This window comes from Podarcis filfolensis, assembly GCF_964270895.1.
Source record: "Podarcis filfolensis genome assembly, chromosome: 7".
Taxonomy (NCBI): Eukaryota; Metazoa; Chordata; class Lepidosauria; order Squamata; family Lacertidae; genus Podarcis; species Podarcis filfolensis.
In genome coordinates this window covers 63,796,492-63,819,236 of record NC_139603.1, presented here as the reverse complement: position 1 = coordinate 63,819,236, position 22,745 = coordinate 63,796,492, and the positions used below count along the sequence as shown (strand labels likewise).

At 41.7% G+C, this 22,745-nt stretch overlaps 1 protein-coding gene across 2 annotated transcripts in view; it reads right to left on the bottom strand.

Moving 5' to 3' along the window:
- The window catches only part of CNBD1 (cyclic nucleotide binding domain containing 1), a 128,601-nt gene that overhangs the window by 20,884 nt on the left and 84,972 nt on the right, over window positions 1-22,745 (bottom strand). For both annotated transcript variants that reach the window (XR_014550405.1, XM_083623374.1), the window contains exons 9-10: window positions 7,123-7,232; window positions 4,799-4,949 (exon numbers count right to left, since the gene is read on the bottom strand). Coding sequence is in view for 1 of the 2 variants with exons in the window: in XM_083623374.1 (XP_083479500.1) it covers window positions 4,799-4,949; window positions 7,123-7,232 (261 nt within the window). In the remaining variant the exon portion in view is untranslated. The remainder of the gene's footprint in view (window positions 1-4,798; window positions 4,950-7,122; window positions 7,233-22,745) is intronic.

The window sequence follows — 22,745 nt, the reverse complement described above, 5'->3', positions numbered from 1 at the left end:
TTCCTCTTAAACCACTTTAACTGCCATCATTATTTAGCATGTGGTCATAAGGGCAACTGTTTTGTATGTAAAGGACCACCTTCAGTAGTTTGCATAATTTATTTATACACAATACTTCACTATATAGTTGTAAAGAAGAGGGAAGTTCAGTTTGTGTTATTCAGGGCCACGGGGGAAAGAAATTCCAGGCAACCCTTCAAGTCAGTGAAGCCATGTCCTCTGCTACAACCGGCAATATTCATTACTTTCCATTTCTTTGTCTGAGGGGCGGGAAACAACCGCTGCCACCCTTTCAAAGCCCTAATGTTCTTTCTGTGCTTTTGAAATCGGTGGCATTTTTCAGATCCTGCCTAGCTGAGAGGAAATCTGAGCACATTTCTTTTTATGATGATTATTATTATTCTGCACAAGGACTGATGGCTCCTAACCTCTTGGTCTCTCTTTACTCTGCCTTCTCTTTTATGTTACATTAGAGCACATGGTGCCATTAGACTTCAATTGAAAGAAATGAAAAATCAAAAGGGGGCACTTGCTTCAGGTAAAAGCTACAAAGACACCCAAAGCTTTTCGCAAATCTTAAGCAAACTCCATTCACCCTTGACAATGTTTAAATAAACAATCTTTATGACATCCTTTTTATTTGACTTTGCTTCAATAAATACCACGAAACCGGGAACCTCCTGGGGCATTTCTGCTTCTGCAAAATACTGATAAGTCTCATCAGCATTTTTGTTTAAATGTACAGGATTTTGAAAGTAAAGGTTTAGTATTAAAACAAAATCCAAACAACAAAAAGGTGATTTACATTCCAACAAGCACTTTCTTTTCTTTTCTAAAAAATATATTTCGAACTAAGATTTCCACATATTCCTGTATGGTTTAGAAAGTAGCCTTCGGCCTGCCTCGTGGGAGAAGTCAGGGATTTATTGACACAACTTTATCGACACAGCAGCCTTGGGACTAGAGCAGTTTACAACAACAGTTTAAGAAAATAACCAAGGAAAACAGCTTCCAATTCAATCTGCAAATGGAATTGAGAGAGGAAGAATGCAATCATCGGTATTGGATTTTAGCCAGGGCACGAAAGGTTAACAACTCAAATGTTATAAGATGTTATTATTGCCAGGCCCAAGGCACAGCTGGTTAAGAGCTTTATGAAATAACTACCTGAAAGGACATCACTACCAGCGCTGCCTTTCCTAAGTAACTGTTTTGGTCCTATCTTAGGCTGCCCCACGAGCTGCATTTTCTAACACAGCGACTAATCTAGTGATGTTGTGGCTGTGTATATTTATAGTCTATGTACGGCAGAGCAATTTCTTCTTCCATGTGGCTATGGATTGGGGAACTGATATAAGCAGGGGTTCTCTGATTAGCAAGCTCAAAATCCCAAAGGGGCTTACACCACCACAGCTCAGTGGCAGGGCACACATTTCACACAGAGAGAGCTCAGGGTTCAATTTCCAAGCCTCTCCAGTCAAGTGGTTCTCAGGCAGAAGTTCTGGGAGAGGCCTTTGGGGTTTGAGTCCTTAGAGAGGGACAGCCAGAGCTGACAGTATGAAGCTGCTTTTTACCACATCCAAACCCTGGTCTATCTAACTCAGTATTGGCAACAACTATCCAGGGTTTAGGGACGCGGGTGGTGCTGTGGGTTAAACCACAGAGCCTAGGGCTTGCCGATCGGAAGGTCGGCGGTTCAAATCCCTGTGACGGGGTGAGCTCCCTGCTCCTGCCAACCTAGCAGTTCGAAAGCACGTCAAAGTGCAAGTAGATAAATAGGTACCGCTCCGGCGGGAAGGTAAACAGCGTTTCCGTGCGTTGCTCTGGTTCTCCAGAAGTGGCTTAGTCATGCTGGCCACATGACCCGGAAGCTGTACACCGGCTCCCTTGGCCAATAAAGTGAGATGAGCGCCGCAACCCCAGAGTCAGCCACGACTGGACCTAATGGTCAAGGGTCCCTTTACCTTTACTATTCAGGGTTTAAGGCAATTGTGTTTCCCAGTCCTAACTGGAAATCTCAGGGTTGAACCTAGTATCTTCTGCATGCAAAGGATGTGCTGTTCTACCAATGAGCTAGGTTTCCTCCTAGTACCATACTAGATGCACCAATGGTTTAGTAGTACTACAAAATATAAATCCTTTTTCTTTTTTTACACTGAGATTAACCAAGAAAATAAAAAATATATATATATAAAAATGCTATGGTTCAAACACACACAATGTACCATACTTTTCCGTGTATAAGACTATGTTTTTCAATTCAAAAATAATGTTCAAAATTTGGGGTCATCTTATACATGGGCAGTGCATTGTGGGGCTGCGGGATTGGTTGCTGCCGTGAGTTGGAGATTGTTATTGGTGGCTGCTGCAAGGGCTCTTGCTGTCGCTGTGGCAACTTGCTGTGTTTATCGGCGATGGGACAGAGGATCAGTTGCTTTCAGATGCATGTGAGCGGCATTGTCAGTCTGGCGGGTAAGTGGTTTTTGGCAGCTCAACAACTCTGCCCACCCCCTAAGAAGCTCAACTGTGGGCAATCCTCCCCCCATTTTCTAAATTCTGAGTCTCCCCAAATAGGGGTCATGTTAATATGCAGAAAAGTACGGTACATATTGTGATGCTACGTGAGTTTTAAATTGTTAGAAAGTATGCCTCTGCATAGAACTAATATCTCACTCTTACATCGGCTCCCTGTGTTCTCCTAGGCATGTGGACTTATCAAGTTTCAACAAATGCCTGGGAGCATCCAGAGCTGCAACAATTCATTAGCACCATTTTCATGTAAGTTTCCTGTGAGTGTAGTCTAATTTATTACACACCTTTCCCTAGGACACCTGTGGCAAGAAGTCCATCATAAAGTCTTTATGATTTTTACTGTTCCTGCAGGAGTCACAGTCATCCAGGACTAGATAAGCAGAAAGTCAGCGAAGACAAAGTTACATTGTTTTCACCATAAACCAGAATTAAATCTAAGCACATGTCATTGCATCTGCATATTTCCAGCATCTTTTAGATCTAGGGATGCTTCTCAAATTCTCCTCCTCTGAATTTCTGTCTAGAGTTTGGAATTGTGAATTATCTAGCCTCATTTCCATAGACAAACTGATACATTAGGAACTCATCATCATCTTGAATTTTATACACAAAGTGCAGTGAGCCATAGTTTGCTACAGTTATCAGTTCTTTTACATCCCATCTGTTCTGCCAAGGGCAGGGCTCTTTCTGGATCTGGAGCCAATAGGCACACCAGTGGATGAAGAAAAAGCAATGCTTTATTTGCATGAGGTTAACAGATAGCAGCAGGCATACAAAACACAAATTATAACATACCAGACAGGAGTCACACACAATCTCCCCTTCAGCTGCCTGGAGCTCCAGGTAGAGCAGCGAGAGAGACCCCGGCTGACAGTCTCACATCATCTGGTACCTTGATCTGTGAAGAAGCTCTCTGAGCCCCTTCAGCCCACAGCTTTAATAGCCAACTTTGATTTGATTGATTGCACCTGGTTAGCAGGCATCACCCATGATCAGCCCGGGACACCTGGTGCAACTAATGCGGAGCAGCTGAGAGTCTCCAACACTGCAACTGGGTATCCTCCCCACTAGCCAATCAGCATTTAGAACACAGGGGACCCAGGAAACTCCTGACACAGGTGTGTGAAAAACAAATTATACTATCATGAATCAGCAAACAAACAGGGGGTGTAAAAGGGAAAGAGACATGTCATCTAACTCCTCGAAATTACAGTGGTCTTCCACATTTCCCCTACACCATCCAACCCCTTCTACATCACCAATGTTCATGAGACGACTGATAAAATGCTGCAAAGTAACAAATGTGATGCAATTATTGGCCAATCATTCATAAACACTTCTGCGCAGTGGGGAACCTCTCTCCTCAAAAAAAAAAAAAAGCAAGGCTTTTTTGTCAGGATGCATCAAGATCCTGTTGTAGGGTGTTTAACAACACTGGTAAAACACCACACACAAATAATTTTGATGAGACAGTAATTAATAACTTAATTATTATTCCTTTTTTGGGCAGGGTTCTTTCAATGGACATATGTAGGGCAGGGGAAAGAATGTAAAGTAACTGAAGACTTTATCAAAGAGTGCATGATCCAGTTCTGACATTAATTTCAGAAATAATCCTCATTAAACCAAAATTTAAAAGGAGTGCATGGATGCAGGACACAATGAACCAGAAAAACAATAAAGGAGTGGAACATGGAAAATGTTCTTATTCCTAACTAGATAAAACATAAAGCACAAAGAAGACTGTAGAGAAAATGTTATGTACTGAAGTTCTCACCCTGGGCCAGCAGGGGGATACTGTAGATAGTTTTTACTCAGGTCCACATATGCAAATAAGGGATCGAAAGTGACATTCAGTGATTGGATAGTTACAGAAAGTTGTTACAGTTACGTTGTACTGGAGCTCTATATAAGCAGGTTGACTGAACCCTTCAGTTCAGTTCTGTTCTGGCCTGTGAATAAACAAGAGCTGTTTGAAGAATCGCTGTGTCGTCTGATATGTTCACCCACAAACTAACAGAAAAGGCACATTGATTACGCTTAGGGCGCTTCCAGACTGTTGCTGTTTTCTAGTGGGATATACTGGAAAGTGGGATACAACTTACATGATGCAACTTCATCTATCGGCTCCCGCAAACAAACAGAATGCATGCTCAAAAAATAGCTCACATCATCTAATCTCCCTGCAAGCTCTGTGCAAACAAAACGAGATGAGAACTTAAAGCAACTATACTAAAAGAAAGGAAAGCAATGCATTTGGATTTACCATGTATGTCTGCAGCATCAATAATTCCTAGTTCAACAGGTGTTCCTGCTTTCAGAGTATATGTAGATGGGGTCTGATAGAGAACGCTTACTTCTCCAAAGGAATCTTTTGGATGCAGTTGGCCAATGAGGACTTGTTTCATCTGCTTCATCTGTTTTGAAACATGAACCCATACTGTTTGTTTCTTCAGCACATATTTAGGACTAGAAGATGCACAGCATACAATTTATATGACAAATCGCAAAAACTGTATGGGCTGACGGCCCTTGGTATGGTGCAAAATTCTGGCTAATGGAAGTGTAAGGTTGTCTGAACCCTTTAGGAACACATGGGGGCCTTTTATAACATTTGCAATGTGCTTTAGGCTGGGCGCGCACATCTTATCCTAGAATCAATGGAGCCTTAGTACTCCCCACACCATTTAGATCTATTGCACTTAGTTCCTCCTTGAAAAGCCCTTCTTGAGAAATTGGCTTCGTTCTGAAAATAAATGCTCATTGCAGATTAATTCTGCATCACCCCATAGTATCTCCTTTTGAAAACAGATGTGGGTAGTCCCAGCAATATGGTGTTTGTATCCACATCTACCCAAGGACATTGTGGGTAGGGTTCTACCAAGACTTCAATCACCACTTCCTACTTTCTTCTTCCATCGGCTGGGGCATGTACAGGGAAGAAAAGGTATGCATAACTTAATCAAGGGGAGGTTTTCCAAAGCTTGTCAAGTGACCACATTCACACTTGTGAACAGCAGGATTTAGAATCAATGTAGACTGAAAGAAGTGTGTTGAGGATGAGTGTGAACGATTCTGGATCGAGAAAAATTACATTTTAGCAATGTAAACATAGCCATGGTTATCACCGGATCCCCAAAAATCTTTTGGGAAAGACCTGTTGCCCTGACTCGTTTGATCTTCAATTTCATTATCATTTGAAACATTTAACTATATTCCTATGAGAATATTCTCTCCCCAGGTGACTCATTTCCTGTACAAATGATAGTCACCAAGTTTGGGGGTGGTTGCATTTTGTTTTATTGGCACCACAAATATAACATATATTTTTTTATACCTAGACAGAAAGTTACAGATATAGAATGCAAAATATGCACAAAAATGCACAAAAAAGTGCTGTCACAATTAAGCACTTATAAGTGCCAGGGACTTCAGCATAAGAATTAAGCACATGCTTAGCTCTCTTCTCTGAAATCACAGAGCTTCAATGGGTCATACCCAACACAGTTGGGTTTTGGTATAATTTGGTTAAAGAATAAAAGGAAAATTCCCTGAATGTTTAGATCCAGGTTCGGGGCAAGTACACTTTGGTGACAGGGACCCAGCAGAGATTTAAAAACACAAAATATGCTCTTAAGAAATTGTGAATATTTAGAAGCTAGGCTATTTTTTATTTGCAGCATGATTCCACCCGATAACTGACATTCCCTGAGCAATGTGCCTTAAAAGTCATATTTTTAAAAATAATAATAAATCAAGCAAACCAAATAAAAACAATCACAAAGGTGGGGAGAGAGAGAAAAGATAGAACATGGGTAGGCAAACTAAGGTCCAGGGGCCAGATCCAGCCCAATCGCCTTCTAAATCTGGCCCGCAGATGGTCTGGGAATCAGCATGTTTTTACGTGAGTAGAATGTGTCATTTTATTTACAATGCATCTCTAGGTTATTTGTGGGGCCTGCCTGGTGTTTTTACATGAGTAGAATGTGTGCTTTTATTTAAAATGCATATCTGGGTTATTTGTGGGGCATAGGAATTCGTTCATTTCCCCCCCAAAAAATATAGTCTGGCCCCCCACAAGGTTTGAGGGACAGTGGACCGTCCCCCTGCTAAAAAAGTTTGCTGACCCCTGAGATAGAACCCCCAGCGACAAACTGTATGAGACCAGAGGAAAAAACAGTAAGATTATTATTTTTTGTACTTTTACAAAAATAATAAAAAATAAGAATTTAAAATGCCTGGAAAAATGGAAACATCCTCATATGCATTGAAAGGATCATAGTGTGAGGGTACTGCATCAAGCCTTAGCAAAGAAAAGAAAGAGTGGAGCTGTTGTAGTTTGTCTGGGTACCTGTGTAAGTGAGCCTACTGCCCTCAAGTGCCACTGACGATGCTGAACCAGTGTTGAGGTTAAGATTCAGCTGCCAGTCCAGTCAGCTTCTGTATGTGAAATTGAGGGTGGCTAGGTGAAACTTTGTCCTTTGTGTCAGACAGCAAGATGACTTTGGCTCACTGAGTAAGTAATCCAACAAAAAACAAAACAAAAGGATTTCCAGAACTGATATTATGGATGAAAATGTAATTCCTCACCATTTTGCCCAAAGGTCGTTTCACTAGGGCCGGGATGATTCGGTAAGCATTGCAACTTCCAGACTTAATGAATCCAACATATTCACTTAATTCTCCTGCTTTCATAAGCACTGCAAGAAAAATAGCAATGGTAAATATATATCTATAAGGTTTTCTCCACCAACAATAATTTTTGCTAAATTATATTTTGAATTATGCCAAATGATGCTGTTTTTGAAGCAAACTTTATATGATATTTTGCCCTAAGGAGTGAATGTTGACCCCATATACCTTGAATGTATCTGTTTCCAAGGTGAATCAAGGGTGAGCGATGCAGAAAAGTTCTCCAGTGCTACTTAGCACCACCCACCCCCACTATTATTTCTCTGCTATGGATTAAATCCGTTTGCATATTATTCTGTTTTTCTTGAAATTAAACACTTTCTGTGAAGGAGGGCACACTCAAGATTACTTAACTTTGCTTCAGGATGAGAACAGAAATCGCGCTCCAGCGGCAGGGCAGCAGCAAGAGGCACCATTAGCTAAAGTGGTGCTTCAGGTTAAGAACAGTTTCAGGTTAAGTACGGACCTCCGGAACGAATTAAGTACTTAACCTGAGGTACCACTGTATCATGTATGCTCCCTAGACTTCTTTATTTAACCAAGCTTTATTATGTTCCGACCTGAAGACTACTGTTTCAAATTTGCCTGTTCTATCCAGTAATGATAATAATATAATAATAATTTATTATTTATACCCCACCCATCCTGCTGGGTTTCCCCAGTCACTACAGGCGGCTCCCAGCAGAATATTAAAAACAAGATAAAACAGCAAACATTAAAAACTTCCCTAAACAGGGCTGCCTTCAGATGTCTTCTAAAAGTCAGATAGTTGTTTATTTCCTTGACATCTGATGGAAGGGCGTTCCACAGGGCAGGCGCCACTACCAAGAAGGCCCTTTGCCTGGTTCCTTGTAACCACACTTCTCTCAGTGAGGGAACCGCCAGAAGGCCCTCGGAGCTGGACCTCAGTGTCTGAACAAGTAGCATGCACTCACATACCTATATGCACACAGGCTCCTGGATCATTCCACTTTGAAAGAAATGATGTGCTAGATGTCAATAGAGTAATTCCAGGTTCAAGCAGTGACTGTAAGTTCCTACTCTACTGTTATAATCAATTCCACTATATTTACACTTGCACAACAGAACTTGCCCCTTCCTTCCCCCAAGTCCTCCAGGGCAGATTTGGGGTGGGTAGGGCATATAAGGGAGAAGTTCTGTTGCACAACTGTACATTCTTGCATTAACAGAATGATTGCATCCTTAATTTTTAAAAAGTGAACATTTCAAACTTGTTTTCGCTCTGTACCTACCCTGAATATCAGGGGGGAAAGGGCAAGGGAAGGAAAGAAGGGAAAGCCAGGCTTTTGCAATTAGAAACTGAGCATATTTGGCCTTCAGGAAAAGAACTATTGACATTGGCTCTTGTAAAAGAACCCTGACATTTTGCTACAATGAAAGCAGCGACACAAACACGACATTGTCACTAGTTCAGTACAAATGGAAACCAAGGGCAGGAGACCACATAAGGTAGGGAGACCGAACAGCTGAGCTGGGAAGAAGGCAGACTCCATGGAATTGGAGTAGTGCAAAGTCACTGCAGACTTTTATTTGATGTGGGCATACAAGAGCAAAGCTCTATTGAAGTCAACGAAGCTATGAATCTGGCTGCTCGACACCAGCTGGAATGCTCAGCTTGAGTTGGCACCTAACATTTTTCCATGGCTGGAAAAAAATAGCAATAATAAACGCAGATGCTTTCAAAGTGTAATGCTGCCATTATAAGCTCCTTTGTGAAAGCCTATTGATGCAAAGTGGCTGTGAACTGAGCACCACTCATCATTTAACCCAGATTTATGGATAACTTATAACAAAAATACTGGCTGTGCCATGAAGTCCAAGGTGACTCTAAGATTCAAACGGACTTCTTAAAAAGAAAGAATGCCATTTTAAAAAAAGTAATAACAATTTTTATGTAATGCAGCCCAACTCTCTCTGTAAAATAACACCATAAAACACAATTCAGTAATATAAGATGCCCAGCATGAAAAAGAATGTGTGTCATTTACACTTTCTTTATCTCTGCTTCAGGATAATACACAAATTGGTCCTTACCCTCCCAAGCATGATCTGAAACAAAATTTCTGTTCCTTCTGTCAAGCCATAAATGATGTTTAACATATCCAGGAATAAAGCCAACTCCAGAATAACACTGATGTCATCCTGAATTTGAAACTAGAAATGTGCAGTGTTTGGGGATACATTCTAAACTGGGGTGCTTTAGAGAGATTCTGGGCTTGAGCAAGATGAAGTGGGATCTGTACAAGGCACCCGGAATTGAAGTGGGGATCCCTCCTTCCCTTGTGGCACCTCAGAGACTCAGATATAAAAAAGAGCTCCAGCCAGGTATCTTCTAAAAGTGAAACATATAAAGGGTAAACTGGGCTAGAAGGCAGAGGTAAATACCAGGATGCAGACATGAAAAAGACAAAGCTCCATTGTAACTGAGAGGTCAAGCTTGTAAACAGAAGAGGTTCTTTTACCAGGCTTTCCAAACCCAGTGCCTTTTGGGAAGGTAAATTATCTACCCCCAAATTAAATGTGTGCCTTGTAAACAACAACAACTGCTGAGCAGCTTTATCTTCATATCTGCAATTTTCAAACCAATTGCCCACCAAACACATGTGGAGATTAAGTGAGTTCCATTCTGAAACTGTTAGCAGCTGTCCTTGCAGGAAAATCACTGCAGATCTCTTTCTGAAATTTGGCAGGACTCATCTCCTCAGAATGGATGAGCTTGCCTGCAAACATCACCCAATTCTACCTTAAAAAGTTAAAAAGGTATAGACATTTCCTTTAAAAAAAGGAAAAAAACAAGGTGACTAGGACAAAAAAGAAACGAAAAGGAAGAAAAGACCTGGACTGGTTTGCCTGCAATTTTGGCAAGCTCGATCCACTCTGGAGGGGTGAACTATGCTTGCAAAATCTCTTCCACTTTTATCAAAAAGTTATGGCCATTTAGATAAAATTTCCCAATAGTGGGTGCAGGCAGGCGCGAGTGAAGCCTAACCACCCCCCCCCCCATTGTGGCCTCAGTCTCAGACCCAAAGCTGAAACAGGAAGCCTCTAAAGTGTTTTCTGAAGTGCTGGATCTGGGTGTAAACCAAATCTTTTGGCCAGTGCACCATGACTTACAACTCTGGCATGCTACCAGAGACATTCACGAACAAAATGAGCTGCTGCCTTAAGACAAATGCCTGACGCTCTTAAACAAAGGTGAAGGAAAATGTCGGGCTATATAAGGCAATGGGTTTTCCCACCAGAAGAAGTAATGAGCTGCACCACTGCTCCTGGTGAGCGGAATTACAACACACAGCTTATCTGCAGGTTTAAATAAAACTTGTCATAAAATCTATTTATTCCCTCCATAGACTCTATAACTTTTTGTTGCACAGTCCTGAAATGCCATGTAGCCAGGAAGTAGAACCTGGTTTCAAACAGCTAAATACATGGAACATTTTCATTAATAATAGCAACCCCATTCACAGCTGCATAATTAACACCTTGGATAAGGGAGGGAAAGGGCAAGAAAGTTAATTTTTGTAGGCATTCCTGTAGCCTATTTCTGCAGCGGTGATGGGCTCGCTTTGTTAAAACCCTTGGTTCTTTTCGTCCTTGTTCTTCAGTTTCTGTAGACTCTAATCAGCATAGCGTGTGGGCCTTGTACCTTTGCAGCAGATGTCTCATTGCTGAAGGTCCTGCCATGGGAGCAAAATCCCATCAAAAGCAAAACAGAAATCAGGGCAGGGTAGTTAAGAAAATAAAGCATGGAATAATTGGCTGGCATGGACATCCATTAATGTTCTTTAACTTGTGTTATGCCATGGAATGCTCTCCCTTGGGATGCTCACTTGGTGCCCATATGGTTGTGTCTTCAGTACCAGTCTAAGGGTTCATCCAGATTTCTTTTTGCACCATGTTTCTAGGCACAGATCTGGGCTTTAAAGCTCCATGTCGAAGTGGGTTGTTGTTTTTTCCTGTCCCAAAACTTTCCCTGGGAAAACCTGTGTTTTACTGCTGAATCATAACAAACGCCAATCGGTGGGTGGTTTTTAAATTCCATGTCTGACAGCAATTGCCACTCGTTTGCTTTTTATCGTCTTCTATGTGCTGGGGTTTTTTTTATACTTGGCTTTTATGCTTGCTGGGTTTTTTAACTTATTGCAGATTTTTACTGTACCTTTGTTTTATCGTTACATTTTATTTTTCTGTACTAGGCCCAAAGCATTTATTTCATGGTGTATCTTATGAGCATAATGATGAATAAATAAATGGAATTAGAATTCAGACTCAAAGATGCCAGATTTGACCTCGTTGGCAATGACTGGCAGGGAAGTTTGCAGTCCTGGACAAAAGGGGGGGGGGCTTAACTTCAACTTCATTCAGAAAATGCACACACATAGTCTCTGTATACATTTGCGGTTAGAGCTACTGGGAAGTTCTCCTGCACAACCTGCCTTGGAAGGAAAGGGAGCAGTGAAAAATCATAGCAATGCACTTTCCCGGCTCCCTTTCCCCCTGTCCCAAATGGGAGGATTTCTGCTGTTCATTTATATTAATGGCCAAAGCCTAGGACCAACCATTATTAATTTCTACTCTAATTTTGAGCACAATGGATAGGGCTACTCCGGTGATTTATCTATACATTCACAAGCACATAAGCACATTCCTTTCTTTAACCAGAGTGGGGGAATTCTTCCCCCTCCATTTTTGTCTGAACTCTTGCTGAGCCCTTTAAAAGCCATTGGTGGTTTAAAATAAACTAGTATTTTACAGCTCCTTCACAAAACAACGTGAGTTCTGCCAGAAGCTCCAAAGCAAGATGAAGAAGTAGAGAACAATCATTTCCACATAATGAAATTGTTTGAAAAGCTTTCCCTCGACGTACCTATATAAGTACTATTTTGCTAGGAATTCTTGCTCCAGTGCCAATGATGTGACACACAATACTGTGGCTTGGCAGCTATACCACCACTACAGCTGAGAGGGTGGCTGAAGGCTGTAATCATAAACACACCAGGTCTCTTTTGACATCATAAGAATTCACTTCAAAGCGGACGTACCTAGAAATGTCCTGCACAACTTTGTTGAATTGTGACCACTAATTATTAACTGGTAGTCATCACTGAGCCCTATGAACACTGTTGTTGTTTAGTCGTTAAGTCGTGTCCGACTCTTCGTGACCCCATGGACCAGAGCACTCCAGGCACTCCTGTCTTCCACTGCCTCCCGCAGTTTGGTCAAACTCATGCTGGTAGCTTTGGGAACACTGTCCAACCATCTCGTCCTCTGTCGTCCCCTTCTCCTTGTGCCCTCCATCTTTCCCAACATCAGGGTCTTTTCCAGGGAGTCTTCTCTTCTCATGAGGTGGCCAAAGTATTGGAGCCTCAGCTTCACGATCTGTCCTTCCAGTGAGCACTCAGGGCTGATTTCCTTAAGAATGGATACATTTGATCTTCTTGCAGTCCATGGGACTCTCAAGAGTCTTTAAATGTATTTTGGCACCCTGTGTTTGGGATTCCCCAAATCTTTCCAATGGCAACCAAGCATTCTCTCTGCACAAGCACATCTACTTGCAATGATAAGCCTCCCCATGTGCTGTTTTGAAGTTCTCCTTCCCTTGCAAGCCAATTGTAGGGGGTGAAGGGGGAGAGATGGGGGGAAACCCATTGCACAAGTGGAAACCCTTGTGTGAGGCTTCCACTGATGGCGTTCATTGGTGAATTCCGCCCAATGTGTTTATTCACAAATGTACAGGTTTAGCTGGTGTTACTGGGCGTGCAGAAACAAACACGGTACTTAATGTACAGCAATGTTCAGTTTCCTACCATCCAAATCAGTTCCAAGTGAAGTGAAAATCTTCCATAAACCTTCTAGTTTTTCTTCAACTCCTAAGACTGTCCCTCCCAGGTGAAACCAGTTCAGTCATTATGCTGGCCTATGGGTGTGAGTTAGAGTCCAGAAATCTGGAACAAAGGGTTACTTTCCACAGCCAATTGTCCATTGTCCCTTGTTAGTGTGTGGAACAAAAGGCCTCATGCCGAAGAACCGAAGAACTCCCTTCATTTCTTTACTTTGGCTGGAATGCCAAACATCTTCTGGGATTTAACAGAGAAGGAAATGTAATCTCGGTGTCTACTGAAAGTGCTCAAAACAAGGGCACAGGCACATATTTCTAAGGAAAGTAATAAGGTGTGAAAGAAGTGTTGTAAGCCATGAGCACACAAACAGACCTAGACTCTGCCAGTGTTCCCCTAAGTCTATCAGAGTAGCACCATCTCCATATCTGTACAATGAAGTCACTGTCAGCAAAAGAGTGTACCACGCCATGTACACACCCACAAAAGTAGGACACAGACTGCAATGTTCCCACATCTCTCTGTTGGAGTCCCTGTGATCTGCTCTCAATTACAGTGGCAACACCATAATTTTATCTGTTATTTTTCTGAACGCACTGACATTTTCTAAATTCATAGGCCCATGGCTTTCTCACAGGTGGAACTTTCAACTTCCGAAAACTTTTCAACTTAGAAATGATTTCACTGTTGCTGGCACATCTGCCCATTTTGTAGAGATTGAGATCTAAACTAGGGTTGAGATTGGGGTGGGGGGACGGGGGACTGGGGAACACCAAACTGGCTGAGTTCAGGCTTTTGTGCATCTATCTTATTTTTGAAAAGCCAATGTATTCTGAATAGTGGTGGCCAATAAGTGAGTTTTACAGCTGGCTACCACTGCTGGGTGAGAGGGAGGGAGTTACCACTAGAAGATACTGTCTAAATAAAAGTAAATTGGCTCCTGTTGTATAATTTGACCTTTTTCCTTTCTCAACGTGGTTCATATCTTTATATAATTTAAGATTACCTATAATTGCTTTGGATAAGGACGTGGGTGGCACTGTGGTCTAAACCACTTAGCCTCTTGGGCTTGCCGATCAGAAGGTCAGTGGTTCGATCCCCGCGATGAAATGAGCCTTGTTGCTCAGTCCCAGCTCCTGCCAACCTAGCAGTTCGAAAGCATGCCAGTGCAAGTAGATAAATAGGTACCGCTCTGGCGGGAAGGTAAACGGCATTTCCGTGCGCTGCTCTGGTTTCAATGTTCTGTTGCACCAGAAGAGGCTTAGTCATGCTGGCCACATGACCCAGAAAAGCTGTCTGCGGACAAATGCCGGCTCCCTCGGCCTGTAAAGCAAGATGAGCGCCGGAACTCCAGCGTCGTCTGCGACTGGACTTAACTGTCAGGGGTCCTTTACCTTTTTATAATTGCTTTGGAGTAGTATCATTTGTATCATTTGCGGTTGTGTTCAAAAAGCCAAATACTTTGTAGCTATAGACACAGGCAGGGAGATGACACATGCAGCAAATGCTGCTTTGTTCCACTGTTCTTTAATGTTGCAATTTTGTAGAATTCTTTTTGAATTCTTTTAAACATTCAGTTACACCAGTGAAAATGCGAAGTTTCAAAATATGTCCATTGCTCACCCACTCAATTTCATTCGGGGGGGGGGGTGCTTCATGAAAACATGTCCCTCAGACAGCATTGGTCAGGAGAAGGCATACTATGAACAACTTAATCTTACTTCAAATATTTTAACTGATGACGGAGCACTATGCTGCCCCCCACCCCCCACAAGACTGAATTTCGCTATCTTCAAACCGCTGGTTCATACATATATATGAGCAGCATCAAAGAAATCTATGAGTAGACGGATGACCTTCTTGAATACCAAAGGGAATGAGGCAGCACTGCCATTTCGTGGAATTAAGAATTCCAGCTGCTTCAAAGCAGGCAATCCATGCCTATTAAAAGGAATCGTTGTGGCTTATCATGTAAATAAGAGGCTGGATTAAAAACGGTTTAAATGCCTTTTTTACATGTTAAACTAGTGGGGAGGAAAGATGAGTTTGTGACATTTGAATGTTATTTGGGAAAATATTTAATCAGTATATGAGCCTAACATATCAGGCCGGATGTCCTTGCCACCAAGTGTTTTTCTCCCCGCCCCCTACTCTTTTTATTATGTCACTAAAAAGGAAATTTAGTTGTGTCACAAAAAAGGAGAGTAGTTTTACTGATACAGCTGCATTTAGATTTAATACTTCACCTTCAAGGCATGTACTCCAGAAACTACTTGCTCTGAAGGTGCCCTGAGGAAAATGCAGGCAGAACTGTAACAGCGTGTTGTTGAGGCTGAGGACCTAGAGAGCTTTCGCACCTCCTTTCTATCCAGTTTGCAATATGTCACAACCTCTCAACAAATCCCAACATGTCACCTCCATTTGCTTGGCGGTGCTCCGCCTGACCCAAAGTTTCCTGGCCAGTCACAGGCAACACAAACATGATAATATTAGCTCTGGCTGCCCACAAAAGGAAACAAACAGGCTCACTAAAACCCAGTAGATGCAATTGATCTTCAGTAATGAGAAAAATACAGTCAATAACACTTCTGCAGAAATCATTTTGTGAAAAACAAGAACTATGGTGCAGCAGTAGATATCATCCTAGGTAAAGGTAGAGGTACCCCTGACCGTTAGGTCCAGTCGCGGACGACTCTGGGGTTGCAGCCCTCATACACTCTATAAGCCAAGGGAGCTGGCGTTTGTCCACAGACAGCTTCCGGGTCATGTGGCCAGCATGACTAAGCCGCTTCTGGCGAACCAGAGCAGTGTATGGAAATGCCATTTACCTTCCCGCCGGAGCAGTACATATTTATCTACTTGCACTCTGATGTGCTTTCGAACTGCTAGGTGGGCAGGAGCTGGGACCAAACAACAGGAGCTCACCCCGTCGCAGGGATTTGAACCACTAACCATCTGGTCGGCAAGCCCTAGGCTCTGTGGTTTAGACCACAGTGCCACCCATGTCCCTATCATCCTAGGTAGGCAAAGTAAAAGGTAAAGGACCCCTGAATGATTAAGTTCAGTCAACTATGGGGTGTGGTGTTCATCTTCACTTTCAGGCCGATTTCAAACTGCTAGGTTGGCATGAGCTGGGACAGAGCAACAGGAGCTCACCCCATCACACGGATTCGACCTTACAATCATCAAGCCCAAGAGTCTTGGTGGTTTAGACTGCAACACTACCTGCATCTCAATAAATGTCATCCTATAGCAATGGGAGTGATGGAGACTCCATGGTGGGGGGTCTGAAAAACCACAGAGTCCAATGAGGCAGGGTAGAAGGGCTCAACTCTTCATGATAAAAGGATGATAAAGAATGCCATTTTTGTATATTGCATAGGTTGCCAACTCACCAGAGACCAACTCTTGAAATGAAACATGAAACGGGGATGGATTATAATATCACACATTATGTTATTATGAATGCTAGCCTTGCTATGTGTAATAATTTAAGAGTAACCCCACCTCAGTATTCCACCTTAGAAGAGGCACTGTTCATTTCAACCCATTCACAATAAGGAAAAAATAAGCAATTAGGATTGGAACTTAAAACAAGCTAAATCATACTATTAAGATAATTTTTAAAGTGCTGCTCACAAGAGGAGATGTGGTTTCTTTTAATACCACTATGTCTTATTTAAATAAATGTTAAATTAATAGCTCTGATGTGATGTCTCCAATGACTATTTAAACTAAGGAAATAATCACCAAAGTTAATTTTTCAAGGGATGGGGAGAATCTTGGCACACTTTTGTATTACTCCCCCTCCACACACACACACCTTTGGGCCAATAGCCAAAGGTCACTACAATTATATATATGAAGATATAAACATAATTTGTTCCACTTAGCTGAGGTTACTTTTTGGAAGCTATCATTAATCTGATTTATAAGGCCTTTAAGAAAAGCAGCAACACACTACATCATTTCTGACAGCAGATTTTGAAATCTTAGAACAATGAGATAGCAAAACTAGAACATTGGTCAATTCCCCTTCTCCTATTTTGTGACAACCAGCTGAGACCTAGTTTGCTCTTTATCTGCCCTCTGCTGCAGTCAAAAGCCAATAATGTTTTTAAAGCAGTTTATGAATTCTATTTGTACACTCTGTTTCCTGCCCTTTATTTTGAACTTGTGTTCTAAAGCAATGGAAATATATAATTCCCCAAACCTTCCTAGTAAATGCGACCTTTTTACCAACCAGGTGACGACAGAACCAGCTGTATTAGCTGGAAGATTAAACCAGATTAACTCAGGCTGAAAATGAAATGCATGTTTTGAGAGCAAGGGTAAGAGAGAGGTGGTTAACTCCCTCTGGATTATAATCAGTAAACAAATATTTTTAAATAATTTTTTTTATTAAAAACTGCCATAGCTTAACCTCAAATTATTGGCTTCCTGCAGGAATGTCAAGTCAGTCCTTGACTGACAATATTTGTGTCTCAGCCTAAAAATACGCAAAGCTATCATGTAAACTGATTTTACAGCTGAAAATATTTATGACAGATAAAGCATAATCCCCTAATCTGCCTTCTGTGCTTTTATAGTAATTAATGAGTAACCATATATATACTCTGTTGCTCAACACACCTGTATCACTAATCCAAGCTTATGCTGTCTGGCAAGGATGAATTGGTTAAATTGCTCATGAAGAATTTTGGAATTTTTATTATTAGATCTCTCAAGTCAACCTTAAGCACTCAGGTGCCTGGCCCAGGCCCATTCTGCTGTGCTCCTCCTCTGACATCAAAGCAACTAAGCCAATGGCAGCCTGAAAGGCCATGACATTCCTTACCTATAAAGTCTACTACAGCAGAATTATCACTGCCATCCACACAGATGTGCTAAGCCAAAAGGGTCAGAGACTGAAGGGTGAAAAGCAGGTTCACAGAAGAAAGGAAGGTGGCCTGGTCATACAAGTCTTACACCAGTGTTTCTCAGACAGTGAGCTGGGATCCATCCTTGGGTCACTTTCAGGTGGATCTCAGTGCCTCCTCAGTTGCCTGCCTTATTCCATACCCACTCATAGCCTTTTTGGTGGATCAATGCCTGCACCTGAATGCAGACCTTCCAAGCATCCCTATTTTCCAAGGACATCCCTGATTTAAAGAAGCAGTCCTGGTTTCTAATTTGATCTCAGAATGTCCCCCTTTTCCTACGGATGTCCCTATTTTCATTGGATAAATGTTGGAGGGTATGGAGTTATCCAACCCCTGAGCCATCTGACGGCAATCATTTATAGTGTTATTGTTTTTTACATTATTGTTATGGAATGGGACGTCCCCATTTTCATCAGAGAAATGTTGGAGGGTATGTGACTGTTTCTGCATGCTGAGTAAAAGTGCCCAGGAGGCAAAGAATGCTGAGAGATGGGGGTGAGTAAAAGCGAAGAAAAGCCTCTAAAGGAGGTGTTGAAGGAAATGAAAAGCTGAGATAAAAAGAGGATGGAGACAATAACAGGGAAGGAGGGAATATGAAAAGATAAGTGAAGAGAGATGAAAATTGGACAGATGCAAGGCAGGGCTCAGGTACAAGTGGAGAGTGAAAGGAGAGCAGGGGAAGAAATTACAGGAGATGGATAAAAATACTTTTAGAGGCAAGTGGGAGAGGGAAGAGGGAAAACCTTGATTTAGAGCGAAGGAAGCCAAAGTGGGGACCTCCAGTTGTTGTTGGACTCCAACTGCGGTCATCCAAAATCATCAGCAAGATGCAGGAGCAACTTGGCAAATAACCTGGAAAGGACTCCACAAAGGCAGAATTAAAACCTCTGCAATAAAGGATGAGAAGATGGATGTTGTCATGTTTGGTTATGTGGTATAATAAGCACACTTCTGCTAATATTTTGTTCAGTTAAAATCTACAGAATCACATGACTGTTAAAAACCTGGGCTTCAGTGGTTCAGTTTGATTGGACAACTATTACGCAACATTGAAGCCAGCCTGGAAGTTACTTGAGTTTTCTTCACTGAGAGTTTAAAATTAAAAAAAAAAATATTTAAAAGAAGACATTTTCCTGCACACATGAGAATTTACATTCAGTTCCCCTTATATACCACATTATTGTATATTATTGTACTTCCTGAAATGGAGTTAACAGTCAAATAATATAAAACAAGTAAAAAAAAAAACCCGCTGTGCCTTATCTTAATGAAAACATTATATTTTGAGGGAAGCTACATGACAAAAGTTTCCAAGGAAAATTATTCAAATTTTTATGAGACATAAAGAAGATATTGTTTCTATGCCATATACTAAATTTTCTAGTGATTTTATTTTAAAGCATATGTGGGGAATTATGCGCTGCAGTCATTTATGGAACACAATGGCTTAATAGACTATCAAAGGGAAAGGGGGGGAGATAAAACCCCCCAAGAGGTGATGAGAATGTATAATTATATTTTAAAAACTTTTATAGTAAAGACATTCCGCAACAGTCATAATTTTATTAAGATGAAATGCAAGAAATTGGTCCCCTCCTTCCCCTCGGTAACCAGAATTCTGGGGACGGGTTCAAAGTAATTCATCATACTGTGGTACCTCGGTTTAAGAACAGCCCTGTTTAAGAACTATTCGGTTTGCGAACTCCGCAAAACCGGAAGTACTGTCCTGGTTTGCGAACTTTACCTCGGTCTAAGAACAGAATCCGAACGGTGGAAGGGTACCAGCGATGGGAGGCCTCATTAGGGAAAGTGCACCTTGGTTTAAGAATGGACTTCTGGAATGGATTAAGTTCGTAAACCGAGGTACCACTGTACTGATAGGACCTCTCCATAACTGGTGTTTTATTGCAGGTGTATCCTGCAACATTTTCCCTCACATAGTAATAGTGCATTAGCGGTGGATTTATTCTGCTTTAGTTTGTTCCAAGATGCTTCTTCAATACTGCCTAGAGGGGCTATGGCACAACAAAAGCAAAACAAGTATTTACCACTTGTGGTATAACTGTGAATGCCCCAAAAACTTTTGCAGGCTTGTGTGACCACATCTTGAGCATCATGAGCACAAATCCTCAAGAACAGGCGTCAGCAACCTTTTTCAGCTGTGGGCTGGTCCATCATCCCTCAGACCATGTGGTGGGCCGGACTATATATTTTTTTTTTTGGGGGGGGGGGGAATGAACAAATTCCTATGCCCCACAAATAACCCAGAGATGCATTTTAAATAAAAGGGCATATTCTACTCATGTAAAAAGATGCTGATTCCCAGACCGTCTGTGGGCAAGATTGAGAAGGAGATTGGGCCGCATCCAGCCCACGGGCCTTAGGTTGCCTACCCCGATCAAGAATATGCAATAAGAAGAACATATTGAGGGGCACGTGTGTTTGTGTGTGTGTTTGTGTGTGTGTGTATAAAATACCCTCCACTATGAAGCGGCCCAAAACTGGAACCCCACCTTCCAGGGTTGCACTCCTGTATGGGTTACATTACCTGTGCAAGTTCGCAGCTCCCCCCCCCCACCTCCAAATGCACAGCCCCCCAAAACACACATTTTGAGGAACCACACAAGATTGCTACCCTAGAAAAAACACTTTTTGTGGCGAGAGTGCAGCCTGAAATCATGGTGGCCATTTTAGCTACCGTCCTCTCAGAAGAAGAAAAAATGGGACATCCCTTTTTTCCAGGACAATTGGCAGGTATGAGATAGTGGTGGGTAAACTCACCCATTTAGACTTGGAATGGGCTGGACCTTTCCAAGCCTTTTTTCTTTTTTAAAAAAGGAGCTTCTGTCCTAAAAGAATATATAGTATCTTAGAAGTCCACCTGGTTCAGCAACATTTAATTACTGGGTGTGCACGAAATCAATCTCTGTTATTCACAATTTATGTTAATGTGGGCCCCTTAAGGCTCAACCATAAACAGGCAGCCAGCATTAGGCTAAACCGGCTTCCTGGGAGATTTACAATTAAGCAGCTGTCCCAATTAAGCAGAGTGAGGTACAGTAATATTTTACAGTTACGCTGCACCTTTCATCCCAAAGCATTTTTACCAATTAAAGGTACATAATGCTCTGTAATGGATGCCTGTGTGAAAGTGTTCTCATGCAAGAGTGAGAAAAGGAAGGATTTAAGCCACGACAATGCGACAAACACCTGTTCTTAAATAACACAAGATGAGCTTGTAAATTTCAAAGGGGGTGGGAGGTGGGATGGAATCCTGTCGTCAGTGAATTCATTGGAACAAATGCTTAAGAAGCTGTCTGAAAGATCCATGTGGCAAATCACGATGGCTGTTCAGACCATCTTAGTAAAAATGCAAAGCATCTGAGCTGAACATATTGCAACACTTCTTTATCAGGCCAGCGTTTATGACCAGATGACAGGGTTGAAGGACTGGGAATGCGCCACAGACTTATGAGGTGCCTTTCCTCTTCAGATTGAATTAGTAATTTCCTCTTTGGTACAAACCATAATTTACCATTATATGGTTTATGCATAACCTCCAGACCAGGTTTGTAAGCCAGGATCAGACCATGGTTTGTGATTCTAGTTTGGCGATTCAGCTTCATGTACAAGATAAACAGGTACCACTCTGGCGGGAAGGTAAACGGCGTTTCCGTGTGCTGCTCTGGTTCACCAGAAGTGGCTTAGTCATGCTGGCCACATGACCTGAAAGCTGTACGCCACCTCCCTCGGCCAATAAAGCGAGATGAGCGCCGCAACTCCAGAGTCGGTCATGACTGGACCTAATGGTCAGGGGTACCTTTACCTTTACCTTTACTTTGGGGAACTACTTTTCAATACAACTCTTAAGAGAACCAAAGTACAATATTCTGTTGCTTCACATGGTTTTTGTATGGCTCTCCATGTTCAGAAATGTAGGGTTTCCATACATCAGTGTAAATCCGGACATATGGCAGCTGATGTAGGCAGTGTCACTTTTGCCGATTTCCCTCAGCAATAGCTCAAAAACATCCCATTTCTTTGCTTAAAAAAGCTTAACAACTGTTCTGTCCAGAATTTCATCGTTTTAAAGAAATGTAATGTCAGAGTCAGCCCAGAGGCTCCCCACCTACACTGCATAAATAGTAGCACGTCATTGTAAACCATTATGAAATTCTGCAGAGTCAAGATACATCAATTTATAGTACCTGTCTGAACTGTGATTTGCTTAGTCTGACAAATCTGTGTTCCAGCAGTTAATGGAAGCAGCTGAAACCATGATCTCAGTAGGATCAGCCAAAAGAGTAATTATACAAATCATGTGGACAAAAAAAGGGGGAGGAAGAGGGGGGAGATTTCTAATGAGATTATGTAGCAGATAATATATGGAATTTAGCTGGCTTTTTTATTTTTAAAAATTGCTTTTATCAGCTAACACAGCTAAGTATTGAAACACATGCTGTGGCACAATCAGATAATCAAACTGTGCACCACTCATGGCAAAGAAATGGATAATAAGCATTTTTAAACAGCTAATTAATCAAAAGAATTTGATAAAGTCATTGCTTTTCTTTCCCAATGCAGTTTATCCATCTAATTCATTCCAGTATCCACTGGTTAATTAAAAAGGTTTTGTAATTTAGTTTCTTTAATAACTTAAATAGATAATGGATAAAACAGTCCACAGGAATAAATATTTAGCGGGATCCTCCCTTAATCGTATGAAAATGATGCACCACAT